General features: G+C 39.6%; 3 protein-coding genes across 24 annotated transcripts in view; 2 read left to right on the plus strand and 1 right to left on the minus strand.

Moving 5' to 3' along the window:
• The window catches only part of PAXBP1 (PAX3 and PAX7 binding protein 1), a 38,958-nt gene extending 36,475 nt beyond the window's left edge, over nucleotides 1-2,483 (plus strand). The window contains exon 18 of the mRNA XM_032277020.1: nucleotides 1,319-2,483. Within this exon, the coding sequence (XP_032132911.1) occupies nucleotides 1,319-1,436 (118 nt within the window). The 3' untranslated portion in view covers nucleotides 1,437-2,483. The remainder of the gene's footprint in view (nucleotides 1-1,318) is intronic.
• A 5,093-nt stretch (nucleotides 2,484-7,576) lies between these two features.
• LOC116550613 (nascent polypeptide-associated complex subunit alpha, muscle-specific form-like) lies at nucleotides 7,577-12,915 on the minus strand. Its single transcript, XM_032276653.1, has 3 exons — nucleotides 12,726-12,915; nucleotides 8,918-9,366; nucleotides 7,577-8,876 (listed from the first exon to the last, which is right to left on the minus strand). Exons 1-3 carry the CDS (start codon nucleotides 12,913-12,915, stop codon nucleotides 7,887-7,889), a joined length of 1,629 nt encoding a protein of 542 aa, XP_032132544.1. The 3' UTR covers nucleotides 7,577-7,886.
• The window catches only part of SYNJ1 (synaptojanin 1), an 88,432-nt gene continuing 75,161 nt past the window's right edge, over nucleotides 8,558-21,828 (plus strand). For 10 of the 22 annotated variants that reach the window (XM_032276997.1, XM_032276999.1, XM_032277015.1 and 7 more), the window contains exons 1-2: nucleotides 8,558-8,671; nucleotides 9,705-9,850. In XM_032276997.1, the coding sequence (XP_032132888.1) occupies nucleotides 8,577-8,671; nucleotides 9,705-9,850 (241 nt within the window). In that variant the 5' untranslated portion in view covers nucleotides 8,558-8,576. The other 12 variants (XM_032277000.1, XM_032277002.1, XM_032277005.1 and 9 more) reach the window with 4 other exon arrangements.

Raw genomic sequence — 21,828 nt, forward strand, 5'->3', positions numbered from 1 at the left:
GTTTTCTGCGAGATAAATATTACCACATTTTAAACTTTGATTTACATATATTTAACAGTGTTTCTGTGGGAGTTAAATATCAACAAATAGTGTTTACTTTTCTACAGAAAAGAACTTTATCAGCTATGGAAGCACTTGGTTTGCGCAATGCACAAAGCAGGTTTCACGTGTGCTGCAAAGTTTTGCAAATTCTAATTCTTCCCTAATAGGCGCTTACTACAATTCTGTAGATAAGACAATTACTAATGTCATATTATGTCTTGTTTCTCATGAGGGGTTCAAGCTTAATATTAAAACAGTCATTCTTAAACAGTCCCTGGACCAGCAGTATCATCATGGCCTGGGAGTTCAATAGACCTGCAAGTTCTCGGGCCCCACTCTGGGCCTACTGAATAGCACTCTTGGGGTGAGGTCAGGGGTGATCTGTGTTTCAACAATTCTCTAGGTAATTGTGATGTGTGCCAAATTTGAGGATTACTTCATAATAAGAAAGCAGAATGACTTCTAACTGGGGTGATCAGGAAAGTCAGATTATGCTTTAGTGAATTTTGGCAGAGTGGAAATTATGCTGGATCTTGATGGGTTGGTGATGAAGAGACACAAATATCATTCATTTATTCCTTTATTTATTTATTTAGAGATGGAGTCCCACTCTGTCACCCAGGCTGGAGTGCAGTGACTTGATCTCAGCTCACTGCAACCTCTGCCACCCTGGTTCAAGAGATTCTCCTACTTCAACCTCCTGAGTAGCTGGGATTGCAGGCTTCTGCCACTGTGCCTGGCTACTTTTGTATTTCTAGTAGAGACGGGGTTTCACCATTTTGGACAGGCTGGTCTTGAACTCCTGACCTCGTGATTCACTGGCTTCGGCCTCCCAAAGTGCTGGGATTACAGGTGTGAGTCCCGCACCCGGCCAGGCGACTCAAATATCATTTGTGTTCCAGGTATACTCTAAAAGAGCCAGGACTCCGGTTTGGGAAGGAATGAGACAGGCCTCTGAAGTAGTTTGAAAACAGATTGCTTTCTTTTCTTTCTAGGTATTAATGAAACACATTGATTTGAATGAATTCTCTGTTTTGTTTTTTAAAATGGTTCCCCTGTCTCTGTGTTAGTCATTTAAACATATGTAAGTTTTGTTTTATATGGATAAATCTAGAATTTATTTACATGCTGTAGCTTACATGTTTTTGTTTCCCTTCTTGCAAATGTGTGCTTAGAAAAATTGATCGCAGAAGCTCTAATATGCCATTAAATCAGTAGCAAATTTTCTCTTGGATGTACTAATTAATGAAATGCTGCTACATTTTTTTTCTTTCAGGGAAAACATAAAACAGATAGTAAAACTCCTTGCAAGTGTTCGAGCTTTGGATCATGCTATGTCTGTTGCAAGTGAGCACAATGTGAAAGAATTTAAGTCTTTGATTGAAGGAAAATAGATCTGTGAGACTGAAAAGCCTACTTGCTTGATTACCATTCCCAATGTGTAAATTTTGTATATATGTAAAGTTTTTAAACTGTAAAATAGCGATTCTTGTTTTAATACAAAAAACATTATATTCAGTACTGTGTCCTTAAATGAGATTTCTTCAGAATGAAAGGAATTCAAATTATTTCTAGGAGTCTATGAATGTTTTCTTTACTGCCCATCATACTTTGTTTACAGAAGTATTTTGTATGGTCATTCAAATTAACCCTCTCAGTTAATTGTCCTCTATAAACAATGTGTGCAGTGTAAATTGTGTAATTATGCATATATATATTTATACCACCATGGACTTACTTTCACACTGGAAATTTGTGGTGTTTTTCTACAGAGGAAGCCTTTTAACAGCAGAAAATTATCTGGTAGCAAATTGTCTTAGGGAAATTACTACACTGTTGTAACAAAAGGGCTGGCAAGTGGCTAAATGTTCATTACCTTTTGGTTAGCGTTGCTGTCACTGTAGCTGTGCTGCCTTAACATTGAGAGTTGAGTTGTGGACTTAGTCATTGAGTGAATGTTGAACTTCCTTGAATCAGCCTTAGAGTCAACTGTGGGTTTAATATGAACGTTAAATGATATATGCAACATAGTTTCAAATGGAACATAGAAATTTCACTTTTGAAAATAATAAACCCACAACCTAATTGCATGGTTTTGGGCTGACCATCCTGTCTCATTCATGATTTTACTCCCTGCCCAGCTTGCAGATACATGCATTTGAATTTTAGTAGTCTGTCATATTTAAAATCCCACATATGTGAGTTAAATATGCAATAAAGAATACGCCTTGCTGATTAGCCACACCCAGGCAATTTAATATCCATGGTCTTCTATAATGTTTATACCACATTGTAAATATTCAGAAAACTTGTTTTAAAGTTTATGCCTTCTCATTCTGTGATTTTCAAAAGAGGAATTTTTTGGAAATTAAGGACTATCGTTTGATAATTATAATATGTAATTAAGCTTTAGCCAAGCATTAAATTAATTTTTAAATATATCCTTCGTTGTATTTTCCTGATGACTAATTTTGCAGCATTTCAAATGATTCTAATGAAGTGGGGCTATGAGCCGGTCTATATGTACCCTTGATCAGGACATAATATGTAGAACAGTGTCATGCCCTCCATTTGTTCTGTCGATTTTATCTCATCCTTACATATTATAAATTACCTAGTCTTGGGTATGTTCTTATAACAGTCGGGTATGTCCTTATAACAGCTGTTATAAGGAGAGTAGAGCCACAGTTGCCTAACAGCTGTTATAAGGACATACCCGAGACTAGGTAATTTATAATATGTAAGGATGAGAAGCTGTTATAAGGACATACCTGATACTAGGTAATTTATAAAGAGGTTTAATTGACTCAGTTCTGCATAGCTGGGGAGGCCTCAGGAAACTTACAGTCATGACGGAAGGCACCTCTTCACAGGGTAGCAGGAGACAGAATGAGTGCTGAGGGAAGCGGGAAGCCCCTTATAAAACCATGAGATTTAGTGAGAAGTCACTATCAGGAGAACACCATGGTGGAAACCGCCCCCACCCCATTCAGTTATCTGCACCTGGTCCCACCCTTGACATGTGGGGATTATTAACAATCCAAGGTGAGATTTGGATGGGGACACAGAGCCAAACCAAATCAGCATTCATTCTGGATGAATTTTTTTGTTACACCTTACTGGACTACTAAGTACAATTAAAGTCAGAACACCTATTCTCATCTTAAATAGAATAAAACATATAAACATGTATATGTATCACATGCAGATCATTTGGGCCTCAAACTGCATGTTAAATCCAAACTCATTAGACTAGTTGCTCTGCTTTTAAGAACTCTTAAACTCAGACTTTTTATCCTATGAAATCTGTCAGGCTGTATTGGTTTTAGAAATGGGTTTGAACATCACAGTAGGAATTTGATGTAAGCTACATAAAACCAGTGGTTTTTCTATCTCAGTCAGAACATTTTTATTTCTGAAATAGCCTAAGGATATTTCTTATGAAAGGAATTCTGAAAAGAAAATCCAGAGGGTTACGTTTTAATAAAACTGGTTTTGCTTTTCAGTTTCTTTCTTCTGGACCAATCCTCTGAGATTAACTGCAAAACAAGTGACAAAAAGGAAGGCAACTTTATTGAAACAACATAAACCACAGTCAAAAGAGTGATTAGTACTACTGTAGCCAATGATGTCAATGTCTCACCATGTCCCTGTTCTTGCCACTGGTGTCCTCTTGCAAGCACCTGCTCCTCTGCCTGAGGGGTTTTCCTTGGCCTGTGCAACAGGCTGGAGTGTCCTTGAGATATTTCTTGGAACAGACCTCAGCCAAGGGAGGAAAGGAATTGGAGGTTAAATGATCCAGTGTGTCAGTCAGGGTCCTCCTGGGAGCAGACACTGAGATGGCATTAAATGTCCAAGAAGTTTATTGGCGGGGGAATGCATATAAGAGAAAATGGAGGGGAGCCTGCAGGCGGCTGGGAAAGCTGTCAGACAACAAGGCAGGCAGGCCTGACCTATGTGAGGAAGGAGGGAAGGATGATCTTAAACATTAGTGCAGTTCTAAAGTTTCAGCAGGGCCAGCCACAACAGGTATGGTCCACATTGCCTACAAGAGGTCTTCAGTTGAGTAGAGCCACAGTTGCCTGCAGTGGTAACATTAACCAGCACCCAGACTTGGCCAAAATATTGAAAATGCTAATGATCATTCTGGAATCATGAAACCCTTATAAAAATGGTCAAATGTTACAGAGCTGCAGTATACAATAGTTACTACATTGTAGTGGTTGTTTATGGTTACAAGAGCTCTTCTCATCTCTAACATGGTAATTAATACCTGTGAAATAAAGAGAGCCTTGCCATTCACTGATTATGACAAAACATCTGATCTGTTGTTTCAAGTAAATGAAAATGAGAAAAACAGCACTACATGTAGGAAGAACAATTAAATGTATCTGAAAGTTTGGGAGGTTATGTATTTTCCATAAACGTTGAAGACTCCCCTCCAGAACTGAAACTGTCTGTGGATACCGGGTTCACAGCTGCTAAGAGCTGCGTCAGACCACCCAAACACAGGCTGAATTTTGTTATGTGGGATTGCAATCGATGTGCAATGTAGACTGGCTCCTGGCCTGCTTCTGGACTTCAGCCCCTAGTAATTTGTGTTCCCTTCCTGTCAGTCCTAACTCCAGCAGAGGCTTAAAGGATACAGTGATTCAGTACAATGAGACTCCCTAGCACATGACTCCTTAGGCTCTTGTTAAATATCTTTAGGAAAATGTACGAGAAAAGTGTTGAGAGAATACTGCAGAAATCATTTTAAGCTACTTTGCAAAAACATTTTGATCATGAAAGCTTATCTTTTATGTGTAACCTTAGTGAAATTGCTGTTGCTTTGGGACCCAGAGCCAACTGGAACAATGAACATCCCCCAGCTCTAATCTTGAAGGTTGAGCCCTGTTTCTGGCTCTGGCACTTTGATTTCCACGAGAATCCCTGTGTGTCATTAAAATAAACCCCCTTCATTTGATCTCTCTTCAGTTGGTCTCTTGTTCCAAATGAAAACACTTCATTTTTATTTATCACAAGTTTCCTGTTTGCTCTAGTGGCAATTTCCTGCCTATGGTATCTGCAAGTTATTTTTCAGTCTGTTTTTTTCTTTTTTCCACAGGGATTCTCCTCTCAAGCTTACTAGTTTTTTATTCATAGGATTTCCATTTTTCTAATTTAAAATCTTCACTGGTTACAATGAATTTCTTTAAAGAAAAAGCCAATGCTGTTTGTAACCTACTGTTGTGTTGCCTTTCAAGACCAGTTTTCTCTTTTTTTTTTTTTTTTTTTTTTCTTTTTTTGAGACAGAATCTCTGCCGTCCAGACTGGAGTACAGTGGCGAGATCTTGGCTCACTGCAATCTCTGCCACCCGGGTTTAAGCAATTCTCCTGCCTCAGCCTCCGGAGTAGCTGGGATTACAGGCACCTGCTACTGCTCCCAGCTAATTTTTGTAGTTTTAGTAGAGATGAGGTTTCACCATCTTGGCCAAGCTGGTTTTGAACTCCTGACCTTGTGATCCACCCACCTCAGCCTCCCAAAGTGCTGGGATTACAAGCGTGAGCCACCAAACCTAGCCTATTTTCTCTTAAACAGTGAGCCATTTCTTTCACAGTCATTAGTGGGGAACATGGCCAGGTACAACCAGGGTCTGCAGATCCTGCTATACTATACTATATCAGGATCAGGATCTGCAGAGCACTATATTAATTGCTCTGCAGATCCTGATCTTGATATAAAAGCCTGTGTAACCTGAAAAGCTGTTAAAGGTTACTGAATCAGACTATTAATATTTCCCTGATTTTCCATGTTGTCTAGCATTTTTGACCAAAATAAGCCAAGAGAAAAGCAGGTGCTACTACTAATTCACAAAGTAAACATCTGTCAAAATTTGTAGCCATGTACATGATATAGTTTTTTAATGTCATTGTTTGGGATGATCACTAGTCATCTATAAATAAGTAAATTCTTATATACTCTGCCTGAGCCATACTATTAGGTTGGGCTATATATTGCCACTATGTGAGTTGTTTTTCCTATGAAAATAACAATTCCATGTTTCCACATAATCAATTGCATATTTCAAGTAGAGTTGCTCATAGGAGAAATAACTCACTCACAAATCAGCGAGTTATTTGACAAACCCTAAAATTGAGGGTGTCTTCAATTTGTTCTATTAGATGTGATATCTGAAACACCTACCTGAGGCTGTCTCTCTCCTGATAGAAAGTCACATCAGCCTTGTGTTAATTTCTTGTAGCTGGTGTAACAAATTACCATGAACTGGGTGGTCTAAACAACAAAAATGTATTTTCTCACAGTTCTGGAGGCCAGACTCAGCAGGGCCACGCTCCTTCCAAAGGCTCTAGGCTCGAATGCTTCCTTGTCTCTTCCAACTTCTGACAGCTGCTGACATAGCTTGGCTATGGCCACATTACTCCAATCTCTGCTGTTGTCTTCACATCACCTCTCTCTTTCTCTCTCTGTCTGTCTCTAGTGTGTGTGTGTGTTTGTGTGTTTAATTTTCCTCTGCCTCCCTATTATAGGGACACTTGTGATTGCCTAGGGCCCATCTGGATAATCCAAAATAATCTCAAGACCCCTTAATCAAATCTGCAAATTAGCCTAAATTAACATTCAAGTTCAAGAGATTAATGTAAGGATATCTTTTTTGAAGTGGCATTTTTTTAGCTTCCCACAGGCTCTTCACTGCCCAGTTTCAAAGGTCGAGTTGGTGTCAGCCTGTCTCTGCAGGCCCTTAGGATCTCACTAAGAAGTTTTGTGTATGCCACTTAACCTATATTTTTAAGTCAGGCTGCCCCAAAAACATTTCAAGGTCAGTGAAAATTTTTTCCAGCTATTGTCAAATGCTGTAACAGAAGTGGAAGTATCAATAGGAAAGAGGGACAAGATTAAAACGCCTCTAGTAAAATAGACTTCATGTTTTTCAAACTCTGGGCATGTGTTTTTTCATGACTAAAATGAGATGTGGAAAAGCTGTGGCCTTCTAACAAGTCTTGTTACCCACCCCTCCTCCCCCCAGTTTAATTTGAAGAAAGAAGCAAGAATTCCAACTCAGAACCCAGAAATTTTGACCTAAATCTCCTTAGTCCAAAATAAAAAGGGACCAGGAATACGCAGAACACTTGTTCCTAAGAGAGCTTGGTAGCTTAGTACCCACGCTTCCCACTATAAGAAAGGAAGCGTTTCTAGTAGCCTTACAGACACACAGGCATGATGGAAAGGATTTTGGGTTTTGGAGTAAGCATGTCTGGTTTCAGGCCCCAGCTTCTCTTGAAACTGAGTGATTTCAGTTGTCATAAAAGCTACCTCCCAAGCAATGCATTTGATATCAACAGCTTTTCTGAGACAGTACTGAGATAGAATTCCCCTCCAGTTCTTAGAACTAAATCAAGAATCTTTGTATTTCTCCTCCATGACTTGAAGTGGCTTCTTTTCTAATAAATTATAACTAGTTCAGTGTCCTGAAATCAGGGTGGATGCAGCTTCTCTAAAATGGATGGAAAAATCAAGTCACATGACAGGGCCTGAAGGGGGAAATGATTTTTGCAACATAACCAAATTTAAATTCTGCCTTGGCTGTTAAAAATCAGAAGGGGAAGAGGTAAAGAAAAAGCAAACGCAAGTGGAAACAGTTTGAGTGGGGGGTTCTTCAGGTTTTCAACTGCTTTCTGCTCTGTAGGCTTTGACTTCATTCTTATTAGGTCTACTCAATAGAAACAAATAAGAACTCTATGAGACACGCTGATATTAGCCAGGAAGCACGATCTGTTGAAAAATAAGGATGAGATAAAACAGGTGCCTTTAGTTACTAAATTCAACGGTAGGCAAAAGGTATTCATCCATTAGTGGCAACCACAGCTGTCGCTGTTGTGGCCTCCCTACAGCCATGTTTTGTTGGACTCAGCCTTGAGATCGTGGTTTGTGACTTCCCACTCTCCACCGAATACACCTGAGCACTCTTCGATAGAACCCTGTGACCTCCAGAACACACAAGAAAAGGCACCGAAGAGAGAACTGTTTCAGAGCAAGCATTAGTTTTTCTTCTGCTACCTACCCAGATGCTGAGACTAGGAACTCGGTGCCTTTTGCTGGGCGACACCATGGACAGCTCTTCAAGCGCCACCTGGTTGGCTCGGCGAGCCGACCGTCTCCCTCCTTGCCCGTCAGGCCCGTGAGGGCGGCAGGGGGTGGTCCTGACGCCCAGCTTGGGCAGCAGCAAAACACAGCCCCCCAAGCTCTTCCCCGGAGTCCCTCCCTGGCGCTCACGCTCTGAAGAGCCCATGCGAGGGGACCAAGGAGGCCGGATCTTCCCTCTCCCTGCACCCCCGGCGGTGGGATCCGCAGCTGCGGCCTGGAGGCGGCAGCTGGAGGCGGCAGCTGCAGGCGAAGGTTGTTGGAGGCGGAGGTTGCGGCAGTCCGCTGGTGCTCGGCCTGGCAGGTCGGCCCCCGAGTGGGCGTGGCCTCCCTCCTGACGCCCCGCCCCTTCCCTCTCAAGGGGCGGATCTTCCGTCCCCGCCCATGCGCAATGCGGAAGAGATGGGCCTGCTGGAGAGGAAGTGACGCTTCCGGCGGCTGTGGCGGCGGCTGCGGGAGAAGGAGGAGGAGGAGCCGGAGGAAGAGGTGAGCAAGCCGGCGGGGGGCGGGGAGCGGTCGCGGCCAGACCCACCGGCAGCCGGGCGGGCGGGCGGACGTCTCCGAGACCAGCCTCCGCCGCCGCAGCTTCAGCGGGAGCGGTGAGGGGCGACCTCGAGAGGCCGGGATGCGGGAGGGCGGGCGGGGTTGTGAGGAGACCTCGGGTGTGCCAGGCGCCGCGTCGGGCCGGGAGCTTTGGTGACAGCGGCTGTCAGCCTGCCCGCGGGAACGAACCGAATCCGCCTGGGCGCGGGGGCAGCTCTTCTGGCGCATAAATGGAGGGGTTGGGCTGCTCCGGTCCTCAGTCTGTCTGAGAAAGAGCGGTTTTCCTGGGCGGTCGACTGCCCGGGACCCCTGAGGAGCCCGAGTCGGGTCGGTGCCCCGAGTCGTGACTCTTCCCGGGTGGCCATTCGTATTTTTCAGCCCCACCTGCGGTCCCCCTAGCCGGCGGTAGCCCGGGGCAGGGGAGGCGGCGGTAACCTGTGCGGTTTCCCTTGCCCTTCGTCGCCACCCCCAGGAGAGCCTGTCGCGTAGGATAATCCTTTTCCTCCTCCTGCCCCCTAAGGAGCTTTGAACCGGCCTTGTCACCCTTCCTACCCACCGCCGCTCCTTTCCCCTCGAAGGAACTTGAAGTTTCCGAATCGGTTCCCTTTCAACGTAGTGACAGATCTTGAAGCAGGAAGCTGATAAACAACTCCGAACGAAATACGCTCAAAAATTTTCCTTTCAGTAAGCATAAATTAAACGGGAAACTCATCTTAACCAAACCGTTGATGGACTTACAGTGCTAAAACCTTGTCTTGCCTTGGTGTGAGAATTGGTAGCTTTTCCTCTTGCTTTTTGGTAAAATTAAGTGACGACTTATCTTTTGGAATAAGCCATTTTCTCCCTGAGCTGTCTGTTTTTCCCTACCCCAACCCCCCATCAAAACCTGGCAGGGAGGGACTTCTGGATGCTTTGCAGTGCTTGCTGCAGAAGGAAACATCAGCTTCATTTGCTTTGCTTTGCTTGATTTTCACAGGGCTGCCTCAGAAGAAAGGAGAATGGCGTTCAGTAAAGGATTCCGGATCTATCACAAACTGGACCCCCCACCTTTCAGCCTCATAGTGGAAACTAGGCATAAGGAAGAATGTCTCATGTTCGAGTCTGGGGCTGTTGCGGTGCTCTGTAAGTCATCTGTTAGAACTCAACTTGTCATGGTCTCTGATTTGATTTCAAATAATTCAGATTCAACCATTTTTTTAGAAAAGAGCCTGACAGGGCTTTCACTGTATTTCCTCTGGCAGATTATGCTTATATTTCCTTTTAATCAACCTTATTTTCCTGCAAACTTTTTGTTAACAGGTTTTTGTTGAGGGGATGCAGGGAGATGCAGGTTTTGGTTGCAGGATTTTGCTTTCTTGGGTTCTGCTGCTGCTTCTAAAAGTAAATTTTTTTCAAATAAATATTGTTGCAGTTTGTATCATATCACATAAACCCATACAAGATCTTGCTTGACATATTTACTAGTAGGTTAGTTATAGTAGTAGATATGATCTAATATTATCCAGTATTCTTGGGGTATTTATGTTATGGCTGTTATGTTTTCATTAAGGGAATTGTAAACAACCTCTAGGATTTCATGTGAGATACATGATTGATTTCATATTATTTAAAAAAGTATTTTGATAGTCTAATTTAAAGAAAAAGACTACTGTACCACACACAATAAAGGTAGGTTAGTAAGATTTGAGTTATCTTGTGGGCAGATGGATGAAATTAAAATTAATTTGAATACTATGTTTCTTAATGTAAGATTTGCCAGGTGTGGGGGCTCATGCTTGTAGTCCCAGCACTTTGGGAGACCAAGGTGGCCAGATTGCTTAAGCTGGGGATTTCAAGACCAGTCAAGGCAGCATGTACAGCCCCTTCTGTACAAAAAGTAGTCTGGCCTCGTGGTGCACACCTTTAGTCCCGGCTACTCAGGAGGCTAAGGTGGGCGGATTGATTGAGCCTGGAAGGTCGAGACTGCAGTGAGCCTTGATCTCACCACTGCACTCCAGCTTGGGCAACACAGTGAGGCCCTGTTTCAAAAATTAAAAAGAAAAAAACATGTATGTGATTTTATATATATTTATATAATTATATATGTTTTATATATATATATGTGTATATATATATGTTTTTTTAATATATATATGTATGACTTAGGCAGATAATCCCAGTTTGGGGCTATTTCAAATGTGATAATATTTTTTAAAGGTTTGCAAGTGTTAATTACTTGTTCTTTATTGTGGTTTTGCTGTGTTAGGATTAGTTTACTGATTATATCTTTATAAATTAAAAACAGTATTTGAAAGGCATACTTACAAATATAAGCCCTTAAATACCTTAAACTAGTAAGCTTTCTCCAGCCTCAGTAAATGAAGCGCATAAGACCACACTCTTTACATATAGAGTATTAATATCAGTTAAAGTGTTAACTAAAATAGTATAATTGCATCTTGATGGGGAAAAAGATAGTGACATAATGAAAAGTTTTAAGCAAAGAACAGTGTATAAGAAATATATATATTTGGTACATATATTTTTTGAATGAAGGAGAAGGGGCTCTAGGTCTTCTAAGAAATAAGTATAAATAATATTGGCTATCCTCAATCAGTATGAACTTAATTGCTTCAAGTTTTTTTTAATATTTAAACCAAACTATACCTTGGTGCAGTATTAATTTCCATTGCACATATTTTTATGCTACAAGCGTAATTCTTATGTCGATGAATTCTTAATTAAAATATCGGGGAGTGGGTGGGGCAAACATTTGCTTTCATATGGGAAGCTTTTTGGTGACATTACCTGACTTATAAATCTTGTATAAATTCTAAATCTTTCTTTAATTGTGTTTACTCATAATAGCAAGTCAGATTTTCAGCTACAAACTGTGTATTACCTGTAGTTTTAGGATTATTGCTGCACTTTACTCCAAGGTTAGGAAACCTAAGAATAACCATATTTCCAAAACCTCCAGCAGCCATCTTTTATGCCAAATAATGGTTTGTTTTTACCAAAAGGCCCTAAAACGTTCATTTTGGCATTAATATGCATTCTGAGGAGAAAGAATATAAAAATATTGTCCTAACTATTCTATTTTCTTTAGATTTATACTGTGGATAATTCAGAAAAAAAAGTATATATGTCAGGGCTGGGCATGATAGCTCACACCTGTAATCCCAGCGCTTTGGGAGGCTGAAGTTGGGGGAATCATGAGATCAGGAGATCGAGACCATCCTAGCTAACATGGTGAAACCTTGTCTTTACTTAAAATACAAAAAAAATTAGCTGGGCATGGTGGCATGCACTTGTAGTCCCAGCTATTCAGGAGGCTGAGGCAGGAGAATCGCTTGAACCTGGAAGGCAGAGGTTGCAGTTTGCTGAGATCACTCCACTGCACTTCAGCCTGGGCAACAGAGTGAGACTCCCATCTCAAAAAAGAAAAAAAAAGAAAAAAGTAGTTGGAATATTGCCTCTTTCCATAAAGCTAATATAAATGGTTGTCTAATCTCTTGAAGTGTCATCATCTTTCCTACTAAACTTTACAGTAATACTTAAAATATTAATATTTAAAAGCTAAGAAACCTTTTTAAGCCATTTGACTTTTAAAATTAATTTGGCCTTCAGTTTGGAGTGATACCAATGTTTCTTCCTCCAAGATTGGAGTGCTGCCTTTCTAATCTGAGCCCATCTCAAAAAGTAAAAATAAAAAGGAAGTATGCACCTTGAGATACAAAGTAAGTTGTGGAGAAATGAAGAGAAGGTAGAGCCAAAGGTGAGCTGGAGTGGGTGGGGCAGAGTCTCATGAAGGAGGAAGACCGGAGTAGGACCTGAGTGGGACTGACAGGCTCAGTGGTATGATCATGGCTCACTGTAATTGAACTCCTTGAAACTCCCAGGCTCAGTTGATCCTCCTGCCTCAGCCTCCCAAGTAGCTAGGACTACAGGCACACACCACTATGCCCAAATAATTTTTTTTGGTGTTTTTTGTAAATACAGCTAGTGCCCGACTTACCACCATGGTCGGGACCGCGGACCGGTCGTAACACGATTTGGTCGTAAGTTGAGTAGGCTATACGTACAGTTGAAATGGTGCACGCGGAGATGGTAGTGCTGCCGGAAGCTGGTCCGCACTGTCGTACGTCCAGCTGGGCAACGTTTGCGCTGCCAGACACGGAGCAGTCGTGGCTAGCGGTTGTGGTCATAAAGTCGAATGGTCGTAAGTTGCATAGGTTGTAAGTCGATCAATACCTGGTACGGGGTTTCCCCATGTTGCCCTACTGATCTAAGACTCCTGGGTTCAAGATATCCACCTGCCTCAGCCTCCCAAAGTGTTGGGATTACAGGCATGAGCCATTGCTCACAGCCAAGATGCATACTTCTTAGGTGCTGACTTTATTGTCTAAATGCTCATATGTAGGTGTTTTTCTTGAAAATAGGTGGTGAAAGTGACCCTAGCAGGATTTGGTATTTATGTACCAAAAGTTCCTAATTTCAGGTCTCTAGTTACCCTGGCTTTACTTTAAAGAGTAAAGTTTAAGCAATTTAAACATTTTAGTCAGCATACAGTGTTGAGGATTAGCAGTCACTTAATTTTCTTGGCTTATGCCAAAGTGCCATGAGATACCAAACATGAAATTTTATCTTTCATGTTATTAGCACATACCAAAAGGTTGCAAGTGAAAACAGCCTCAGACCGTGGATCCCCTTAGGGACCCGAGTGTTCACTAATGCAGCCTCAAGACTCTGTCTTTATGTCGATAGGATTCTAAGCTTAAATCAGTCATGGTGCCGACATCATGAGTGTTATAGTCACCTGGGCAGCTTTTACAAATAAATACTGATGTCTGAGCTCCAGTCCTCTGGATATTCTGATATAATTAGATTGTGATGCTCATTACTGAGCAAAGTTTATATAGGCCTTTCTATCTTCCTATGATAGATTAGGGGATTGCTTTTTTTTTTTTTTGGCTTGCAGATTTTATCCAAAATAACCATGTTTTCAGAATTTTAATGATGTTGTCTTTTATGGGGCTACTAAGTAGTTTTCTTTGAAACCCTCAGGCTGAACCAAGTGCTAATACTCATGTGGCACTTTGAGTATAGTCCGTTCATATCATATGGAATTGTGCTTAGGTTTCTGTGTCTGGATGCCAATAACTATTGACCACACTGTTAAGATTCTTCGGAAATGCCAATTTGAAATGTATATGATAAATGTTATTTATTACTCCTATAAGTACTATTAATTTGCTTCAAAATTACTTTTTTAAAATAGAAAATACTTTTATTATTGATTTATTCTGTTGCATTTATTTATTTAAAACACCTTCCAAAATGTTCTTACCCTTAGATAACAGTTAGTATGTTTTTTAGTAGTGTATCCATTTTTAGCATTACTCAGTTTTGAAAATTACTTGTACAGCAAATGTTTGATTAAATTGCAATTTGATGTCTCTGGAGCAGTGGTTCAGTGTAGCAAGTGAGCTCTGTGAGCAGTCCGCTGCATCTGTACCAGTTTAAGCGGCCACTGTGATGGTTAGCAAGGTATAAACAGTACATACTTTTTTCCTGGAAACAATTTATTAAGAGATAAAAGATGTCTCTCAGCTTTGTGTACAATTCATTGTTCTTGGTCTTTCTACAGTTTATACACATGTACACAAAAACTCGCAGGGGAAGGACGGGGCATCAGTCTGACATATATGCATTCAGTTCACGCTATCATTATTTTACAGCCCATCTCAGGCTTCAGTAAAGTGAATGATTCATTTTCTAGTTATATCCTAAATAGAAGATGGAGTAAAGAGAAGGTCAGCATATGGGAAATGGAGGAAAATTCTGAAAACAAGTTACGAATCTCTATGTAAAACATGGGGATGTAAGGTGGTGCTGTAGATTCCTAACTCTTAAAATTAAAGCTTTTGCTCTTTTCCATATTACATGCTAGCATGGGAGTAAGGATGAATTGTTTTTATCTGTCTAGTAGTAAGATTATTTTCAGGCTTTTCAAGCAGCGTAATTTGAGTCAGATTAGGATTCAAATCATGCCTTTTATAAATAGCAAGGCCATATCACTAGACCTGGTTTTCCTCCAGGTTGTCCATATGAGATTTTTTGTCTACCTAATTTTTTCTTACAACATAAGTCATAATACTATATATAATACTGAGTTTATGTCATAATATAAGACAATATTCTGAGATCTTTATCACAGAATATGAAATATACTCTCTTTTCTATAAACTGCATAGTTTAAAGGACTAATCATAGTGAAGTAATAATGGTTATCATTTACTGGAAGTTTACTCTGCCATTCACAACATTAAGCCAGAGGTTTTTAAAGTTCATTGTTTCATGGCGGCCTTATTATCTCATTAAGTTTTTCACAACACCCCTAGGCCACAAACAATACCTCTTAGTTCTGTTTGTTAAATAGTTAGGTCCAATAATTTTTGTGTCCCAACAACTTTTGCAGCTGTTTGGAAAAAAATAATACAGAAAAAATAGGAAATTTATTTTCTTCATAAATAACCACAGTTTACTAATGAGATGTGTGTGCCTGTTGAGCACTGAATAGCTTTTCTTTTTGCTTTTCTTTCTTTTTTTTTTTTCTTCTGAGATGGAGTTTCATTCTTGTCACTGAGGCTGGAGTGCTATGGTGTGATCTTGGCTCACTGCAACCTCTACCTCCTAGGTTCAAGCAATTCTTCTGCCTCAGTCTCCTGAGTAGCTGGGATTACAGGCGCCTGCCACTATGGCTGGCTAATTTGTGTATTTTTAGTAGACATAGGGTTTCACTGTGTTGCCCAGGTCTTGAACTCCTGACTTCAGGTGATCTGCCCACCTTGGCCTCCCAAAGTGCTGGGATTACAGGCATGAACCACTGTGCTTGGCCTGAATAGCTTTTCAAACCTTGGAACAGATTGAACACTGACCTCCTCATTTCCTGTTCCATACTGATTTTCAAGTGACACTTGCTTTTATTTATCACAGCAACCAGCAAAAACCCAGTTTCACTAATGTATATCATCCAAGGAATGCACTGCCATCTAATATGACAACTCAGAAGCACCTCAGGTTAATAGTTTGGCTGGTTTCCAACATATGTTGAGAATCTCAGTGTTTCCTTCTATTTAAAATATGCAGCTTCCCTGGGAGTTTGCTGTAGTGCCGTGGGGCATCTCAGCACTCAGTTCACAGTTCAATGAAATACAGTGTGGCATTTGACACACTGTATTTCATTCAGTTCAGATTTTGCTTTTATCCACATTTAAGAGATTTGGAAACTGAGGATTGGAAACATAACTACTCCAATGATGTAGTCCTACCATTTGATTTTTTTTTTTACTGTAATTATTGTTTATGCTGTTGTGAGGCTATTATTGTATTACTGTATATTTCGTGGCTGTTATTTTCAGGGGTGGGGAAGAGTGAAAAGAAGGAAAGGCATTAAGGTTAAGGGTGTAACTGGTAGCATTTTCTAATGGGGGAACTGTACACTTGTGTTTTTCCCTACAAACTATTAACATGTTAGTATATTAGAGGAGATATGGTTTAATTTACAGTAAAGTCATTAAAAAGAAAGTTTCTTTGCTGGGCCAAGTTAAATGTCAGGTTCTTGAATTTTGGATAAATGTAGTAGGTGGAAATGCCAGTGCATATAGTTTGTTGTTGTTTTTTTTTAATTGCCAAATGCTGTCAGCATGATTGCCCTTTAGATAAGTTGCAGTGTCCTGTCTCTTTTTAAGAAAAATTTGCAAGTTGAGGGAAGAAGTGACTTTTTATAGTTGACTTTTTCAGCAGAGAATTCATGAAATTTAGACTTGTTATATATCATTTTATGTTAGGGTTGCAAAAATTCATTTTCTTTTTATAAATATGTTTGGAAGGTGCATACTTATTTTTTTTCTTACATGCGTCTGTGTTCTGAGGAATGTACATATTTAATAGTAAGTAACTTAAATGTCAACTCTTTAAAAAGAAAATCAACTGAACTTTTTAATTCTGGGTTGTTAGCAGGATTAACCTAGAGCCAAACCAGTAATTCTTAAGTGCTTTCATTTCTTTCCCACTTAACTTTTCTATGAGGAAGTAAAAAGGAAAGGCAGAACTTCCACTCTCACTGAGTAGTAAAACTCTGTGACTATTACATCATCTCAGGCCTATCAGATGTTCTAATTTGTCCTATGAAACATAAGTAGCTCAGGACTGTAACAGGAGCTTCTGACAATAGTGGAGTAACAGGGACTGGATTTACCCTCCTACCTTAATTAACAACAACAACAACAACAAAATAAACAAAATAATTGGAATAATTTTCAGACAAGATGTTGACCCCCAAGAGAAGGGAAACAAATTGAGGTGGGCCTTATGAATGCTCCATCTTATTGCCTGGAGAGCTTCCAGGCTGTAGTAGCTGAAGAGTCACCAAAACAAAGCTTGATAGGCTTCCTGAGTAGGGAATATGGGGAGGCCAAGGCAGCCAGAATCTCAGGACTATGTACTAGAGACGAGACAGCTGCACAAAGAGCTCCAGAGATCTGTAGAGGACTCTGCTTGAGACTTCAGCTGGGTGCTGATTGGTGCCAGTGTGTAAGGAAACCATTTGAGTCAGGGAAAGAATTACCAAAAAGGAAGTAAGCAGAAAAATTTCTGGAGCTTGCACAGGGCTGGGAATAGTTCATATTGAACAGGAAGTCTTGCTGGAGAATTGGGTTGAGTAATGAAAAGAGTATACTGCTTCAGTAAGGGCAAAGTAGTCCTGGACTAAATTCCACTCGTCTTCCCTAACAAAGCTTAAAAGCAAGCACTGTTTCCAAGTAACTTAATTTCCAAAGAACTGTATCCCAGAACGAAGTTTAAGGATATTTATAGGAATATAGGAAAATATACCTCATAAGGAGAAAAGTCAAATGTAGAAACAGATGCTAAATTTAATAGACAAGGGCATTAAAACAGCTATTATAAATACACTCCATATGTTCAGCAAGTAGAGATAAAAATGAACTTGTTAAGAAGAGATACAAAAAATGTGAAAGAGGCCAGGCATGGTGGCTTACACCGTTAATCCCAGCACTTTGGGAGGCCGAGGTGGGCAGATCACCTGAGGTCAGGAGTTCAAGATCAGTCTGGCCAGCATAGTGAAACCCACGTCTACTAAAAATACAAAATTAGCCAGGTGTGGTGGTAGGCGTCTGTAATCCCAGCTGCTTGGGAGGCTGAGGCAGGGAGAATTACTTGAACCCAGAAGGCAGAGGTTGCAGTGAGCTGAGACCATGCCACTGCACTACAGCCTGGGTGACAGAGCGAGATTCTGTCTCCAAGAAAAAAAAAAAAAAGTGAAAGACCCAAGTTAGACTTCTGGACATGAAAATAACAATATTATGAAAAAATTACACTGATAGGGACTGTATTAGACTTTGCAGAAGAAATGATTGACAAACTTGAAGACATAGTAATAGAAACTGTCCAAAATAAAATACAGAGAGAAAAAAAGCTAAAATAAATAAATACTAAGAGCGTCAGTGAACTCCAAGATGACTTCCAGTGGCCCAATATACGTGAATATGTGGATCGCAGAAAGAGGGTGGTAGGGAAGAAAAATACTTGAAGAAACAATAGCTGGCAGTTTTACAAATTTGATGAAAACTATGAATCCACATATCCAAGAAGCTAAATGAATACAAAGCAGAACACTATACCCAGATACATGATCAGATTACCATTTACCAGTGATACAGAGAAGATCTTAAAAATAGCCCAAGGATGAAAAGACACACATACAGAAGAGTGAAGGTAAGAATGATAGTAGACTTTTCTTTACAAGCAATCCAAGCCAGAGGACATTGGGAACATCTTTAAAGTACTGTAAGGAAGAAACCAAACCAAACTATCCACCTAGAGTTTTGTACCCAACCACAAATGAAGATGTAAAGACTTTTTCAGACATTCAAAGGTTGAAAAAATATAAGCTAATTATAATGGCTGGCCATTTAATATTATAGTATTACCTTTCTTAGCATCCAGCCACCAGTATTTTCAAGACTTTTGAGATTATAAAGTCTGAATCACTGAAATTTTGAAAGAAGCATACAAAGTGAAAGAAGCAATAAAGAGTGGAATGAACTAGTGCAATTGGTTAGCCTTGTAATTAGAGTATTAAAAGGAAGTATAGTTTTAAAAATTGCATATTGTATTTTTACTGGTGACAATTTAAATTTGCTCAAGCGTTTTAATGGTTGTTAATAGAATCTGTATCTTTTTCCAGCTTAAATTGATTTTATAAGTATAAGCTGTTGCTGATCTGTAGTGTTACATATGTGAGCATATACATTCACATTGGGTTGCATTTCATAGCTACTGAACCAGTGAAACTACTGAATAATTTGGCACTTAGAATAAATTTGGTACTGGGAGAGATGTATAAATTCTTCTTGGTTGGATACTGATTACTTTCTCAGTTCAGATTGAAAAAATTTTAGACCGTTGAAATTCCTGGATAATTTTGGGTGAACTGAGTCAGTGAAAAGAAAAAAAATTTAAAAAACCTTTATTGTCTCAAAACATTAAATGTTTTTATATGTTAAATGTTATTAAAATTTTGTTTCTAATTCATTATAGTCTTATATAACTTTTTATATATAAAGATGTGTTTACTTATATAACTAGCTCTTAGCAATAAATATTATGAGTCGTGTTACATTCTGTTCACGAGAAGACCATAGGATTGCTGTAGTCTGTTGAGTGGGTTGCTGAAATATAGATAAACAAAGTCATTTAATATCCTGCAGACCATGTGTGAAGTATAGGTAGAACGAATCTTCTTTATTTTATTTTGTTGCCCAGGCTGGAGTGTAGTAGCACCATCTTGGCTCACTACAGCTTCAACCTCCTGGGTTCAAGTGATTCCCCTGCCTCAACTTCTCGAGTAGCTGAGATTACAAGCACACACCACCACGCACAGCTAATCTTTGTATCTTTTTAATAGAGACAGGGTTTCACCGTGTTGTCCAGGCTGGTCTTGAACCTCTGACCTCAAGTGATTCACATACCTTGGCCCCCCAAAGTACTGGGATTACAGGCATGAGCCACTGCACCTGGCCTCTTTTTGTTTTTACTTTTAAATTTGCGAATCTTATAATTAAGTAAATTTCTAATTGGTTGTCCTCCTTAGTTGTCTGTCCTAGGTTAGCATCGGGAATATATCTTTGGCCTGTCTTGTTTCACAGTTTTATCAATTCTCTTGTAGAATGGGGTAGAAAGTATAGTTTTCAGATTTGTAGTTGTAGCAAAGTGATGTGGGATTGATGCAGAGCTGAGTTGAATAATTATGTTGGATGACACAATTGAGATCCAGCTTTTTGAAACTAAAATAATGGGTTAGAACCCACAAAATGAAAATGCACTTCCCCTTACACTGGATTGTTTATTCCTGAACCAAAAATGACTATAGGGATATCATGTGCTGTTGGATGAAGTAAATCATTGGTAGAAGAAGGTAGAAATTTCTATGATTGGCTAGGTTTCCATAGTATCACAAACTGGTGGCTACCAAATAAAGAAGAGCTGGAATAGATACTGTGTTGATGGTTTTATTGACCACTGCATGCTCTCAAATCTGATCTTCCTTCAGTCTCCCTTATCTCAATGGATTGCACTCCATCTACCCAGCTGTTTCAAACAACAGTCATCCTCAACACCTCTTCCCCTCACGTTTCACACATTCTCTCTATTACCAAATCTAGTCAACTCCTCCTCTTAATTTCCTTGTGATTCCATGCAATTCTCACCATTTTAGGTAGTTCTGTTTCAATCAAGACGCTGTTGTCTCTTTCATGGATCATTACAATTGCCTCCTTAACTGCTCCCTCTGCTTCTACTTACCCTATCTACCTCCCAGTCTTTTAAAAACCACAATTTAGATCTTATTATTCCCTTGCCTAATACATTTCAGTGATTGGCCACTGAAGTTAAAATCTGTACTCTAAGATGACCTACGATAAAATCAAGTTTCCGCTATTGTCTTCAGCCTGTTACCACTTTACCTCTTGGTTTCTGTGTTCCAGCCTCTGGCCTTCTTTCAGTTCTGAATGTACCAAATTCCTTCAGGTATCAGGGTCTTTACATATGCTGTTCCTTCTGCTCAAATGTATGTATATTTTAAAAAATAAGCTTTTAAAATTATAACATGTAGAAAAGTATCTAAATCTTAAACATACAGCTTGATATATTATTATAGAATGACCGTACCCTTAGTACCACAGCTGAGTTGAGAAATAGAACATTATTACTAGCATACCAGAGAGCTTTCCAGAGAGTAATCCCCTCATGCTTCTTCCCAATTATCTTTATTATGATCTGCAAAGATAACCACTTTTCTGACTTCTTACATCATAGAATAGTTTTGAATGTTTTTCAACTTAACATAAATGGAATCATTCTCTGTATATTCTTTGGTATACAGCTTCTTTCACTCAATGAAATCATCCATGTTGATATATGGGAAATCATCCATGTTGTAGCAAGTAGTAGTTTACCCATTTTTGTTGCAGTGTCCATTTTATGAATATTAAAATATTTAGCTGTTTTGTTGACATTTGCTTTATTTCCAGTTTTTGCTATTATACATTATAAATGACACAAATATGAACATCCCTGTACATGTTTTTCGGTACATATACATACACATTTCTGTTGCATATATTCGTAGGAATGGATTTGCTGGATCACAGTATATATTATGTTGCCTGAAACATTTTTACCTCCACTCTTTATTTGGCTAGCCTTCCTGTTTCACCATAAAGGTAACTTCCTCAGTGAGGCTTATTCTAATCACTGTCCTCCTCCAGCAAACAATTTTAAATTAGGTTCTCCTATTGTAATCTATTGGAACTCCATCATAGTACTTAATGTAATTTATAATTTTGCATTTGTATGGTTATATAATACCTGTCTTCCTAATCTGATTCCTAAGAAGGTGTCACAGTTCTGACTGTTTATATTCCTAGAACTTTGTCAGGGGCCTGGTGTAGGTAGGCATTCAGTAAATACTTGCGTGAATAAATGAAAGGGTTTTTTTTTTCCTTAAATGTCACCAAGATTGGAATGTGCCGTTT

The sequence above is a fragment of the Sapajus apella genome, unplaced genomic scaffold (assembly GCF_009761245.1).
Source record: "Sapajus apella isolate SASKATOON/1434 unplaced genomic scaffold, GSC_monkey_1.0 scaffold8, whole genome shotgun sequence".
Lineage (NCBI taxonomy): Eukaryota > Metazoa > Chordata > Mammalia > Primates > Cebidae > Sapajus > Sapajus apella.

What these genes read in the sequence shown, in the direction of transcription:
- LOC116550613 (XM_032276653.1), bottom strand. Translation starts at nt 12,915, where the DNA reads ATGACCACAACCGCTAGCCACGACTGCTCCGTGTCTGGCAGCGCAAAC. An exon ending in CCGCGGTCCCGACCATGGTG is followed by an intron (nt 9,367 to 12,725) that starts GTAAGTCGGGCA and finishes GTTGTTTATCAG; the next exon opens with CTTCCTGCTTCAAGATCTGT. An exon ending in CCCGCGCCCAGGCGGATTCG is followed by an intron (nt 8,877 to 8,917) that starts GTTCGTTCCCGC and finishes CTGTCACCAAAG; the next exon opens with CTCCCGGCCCGACGCGGCGC.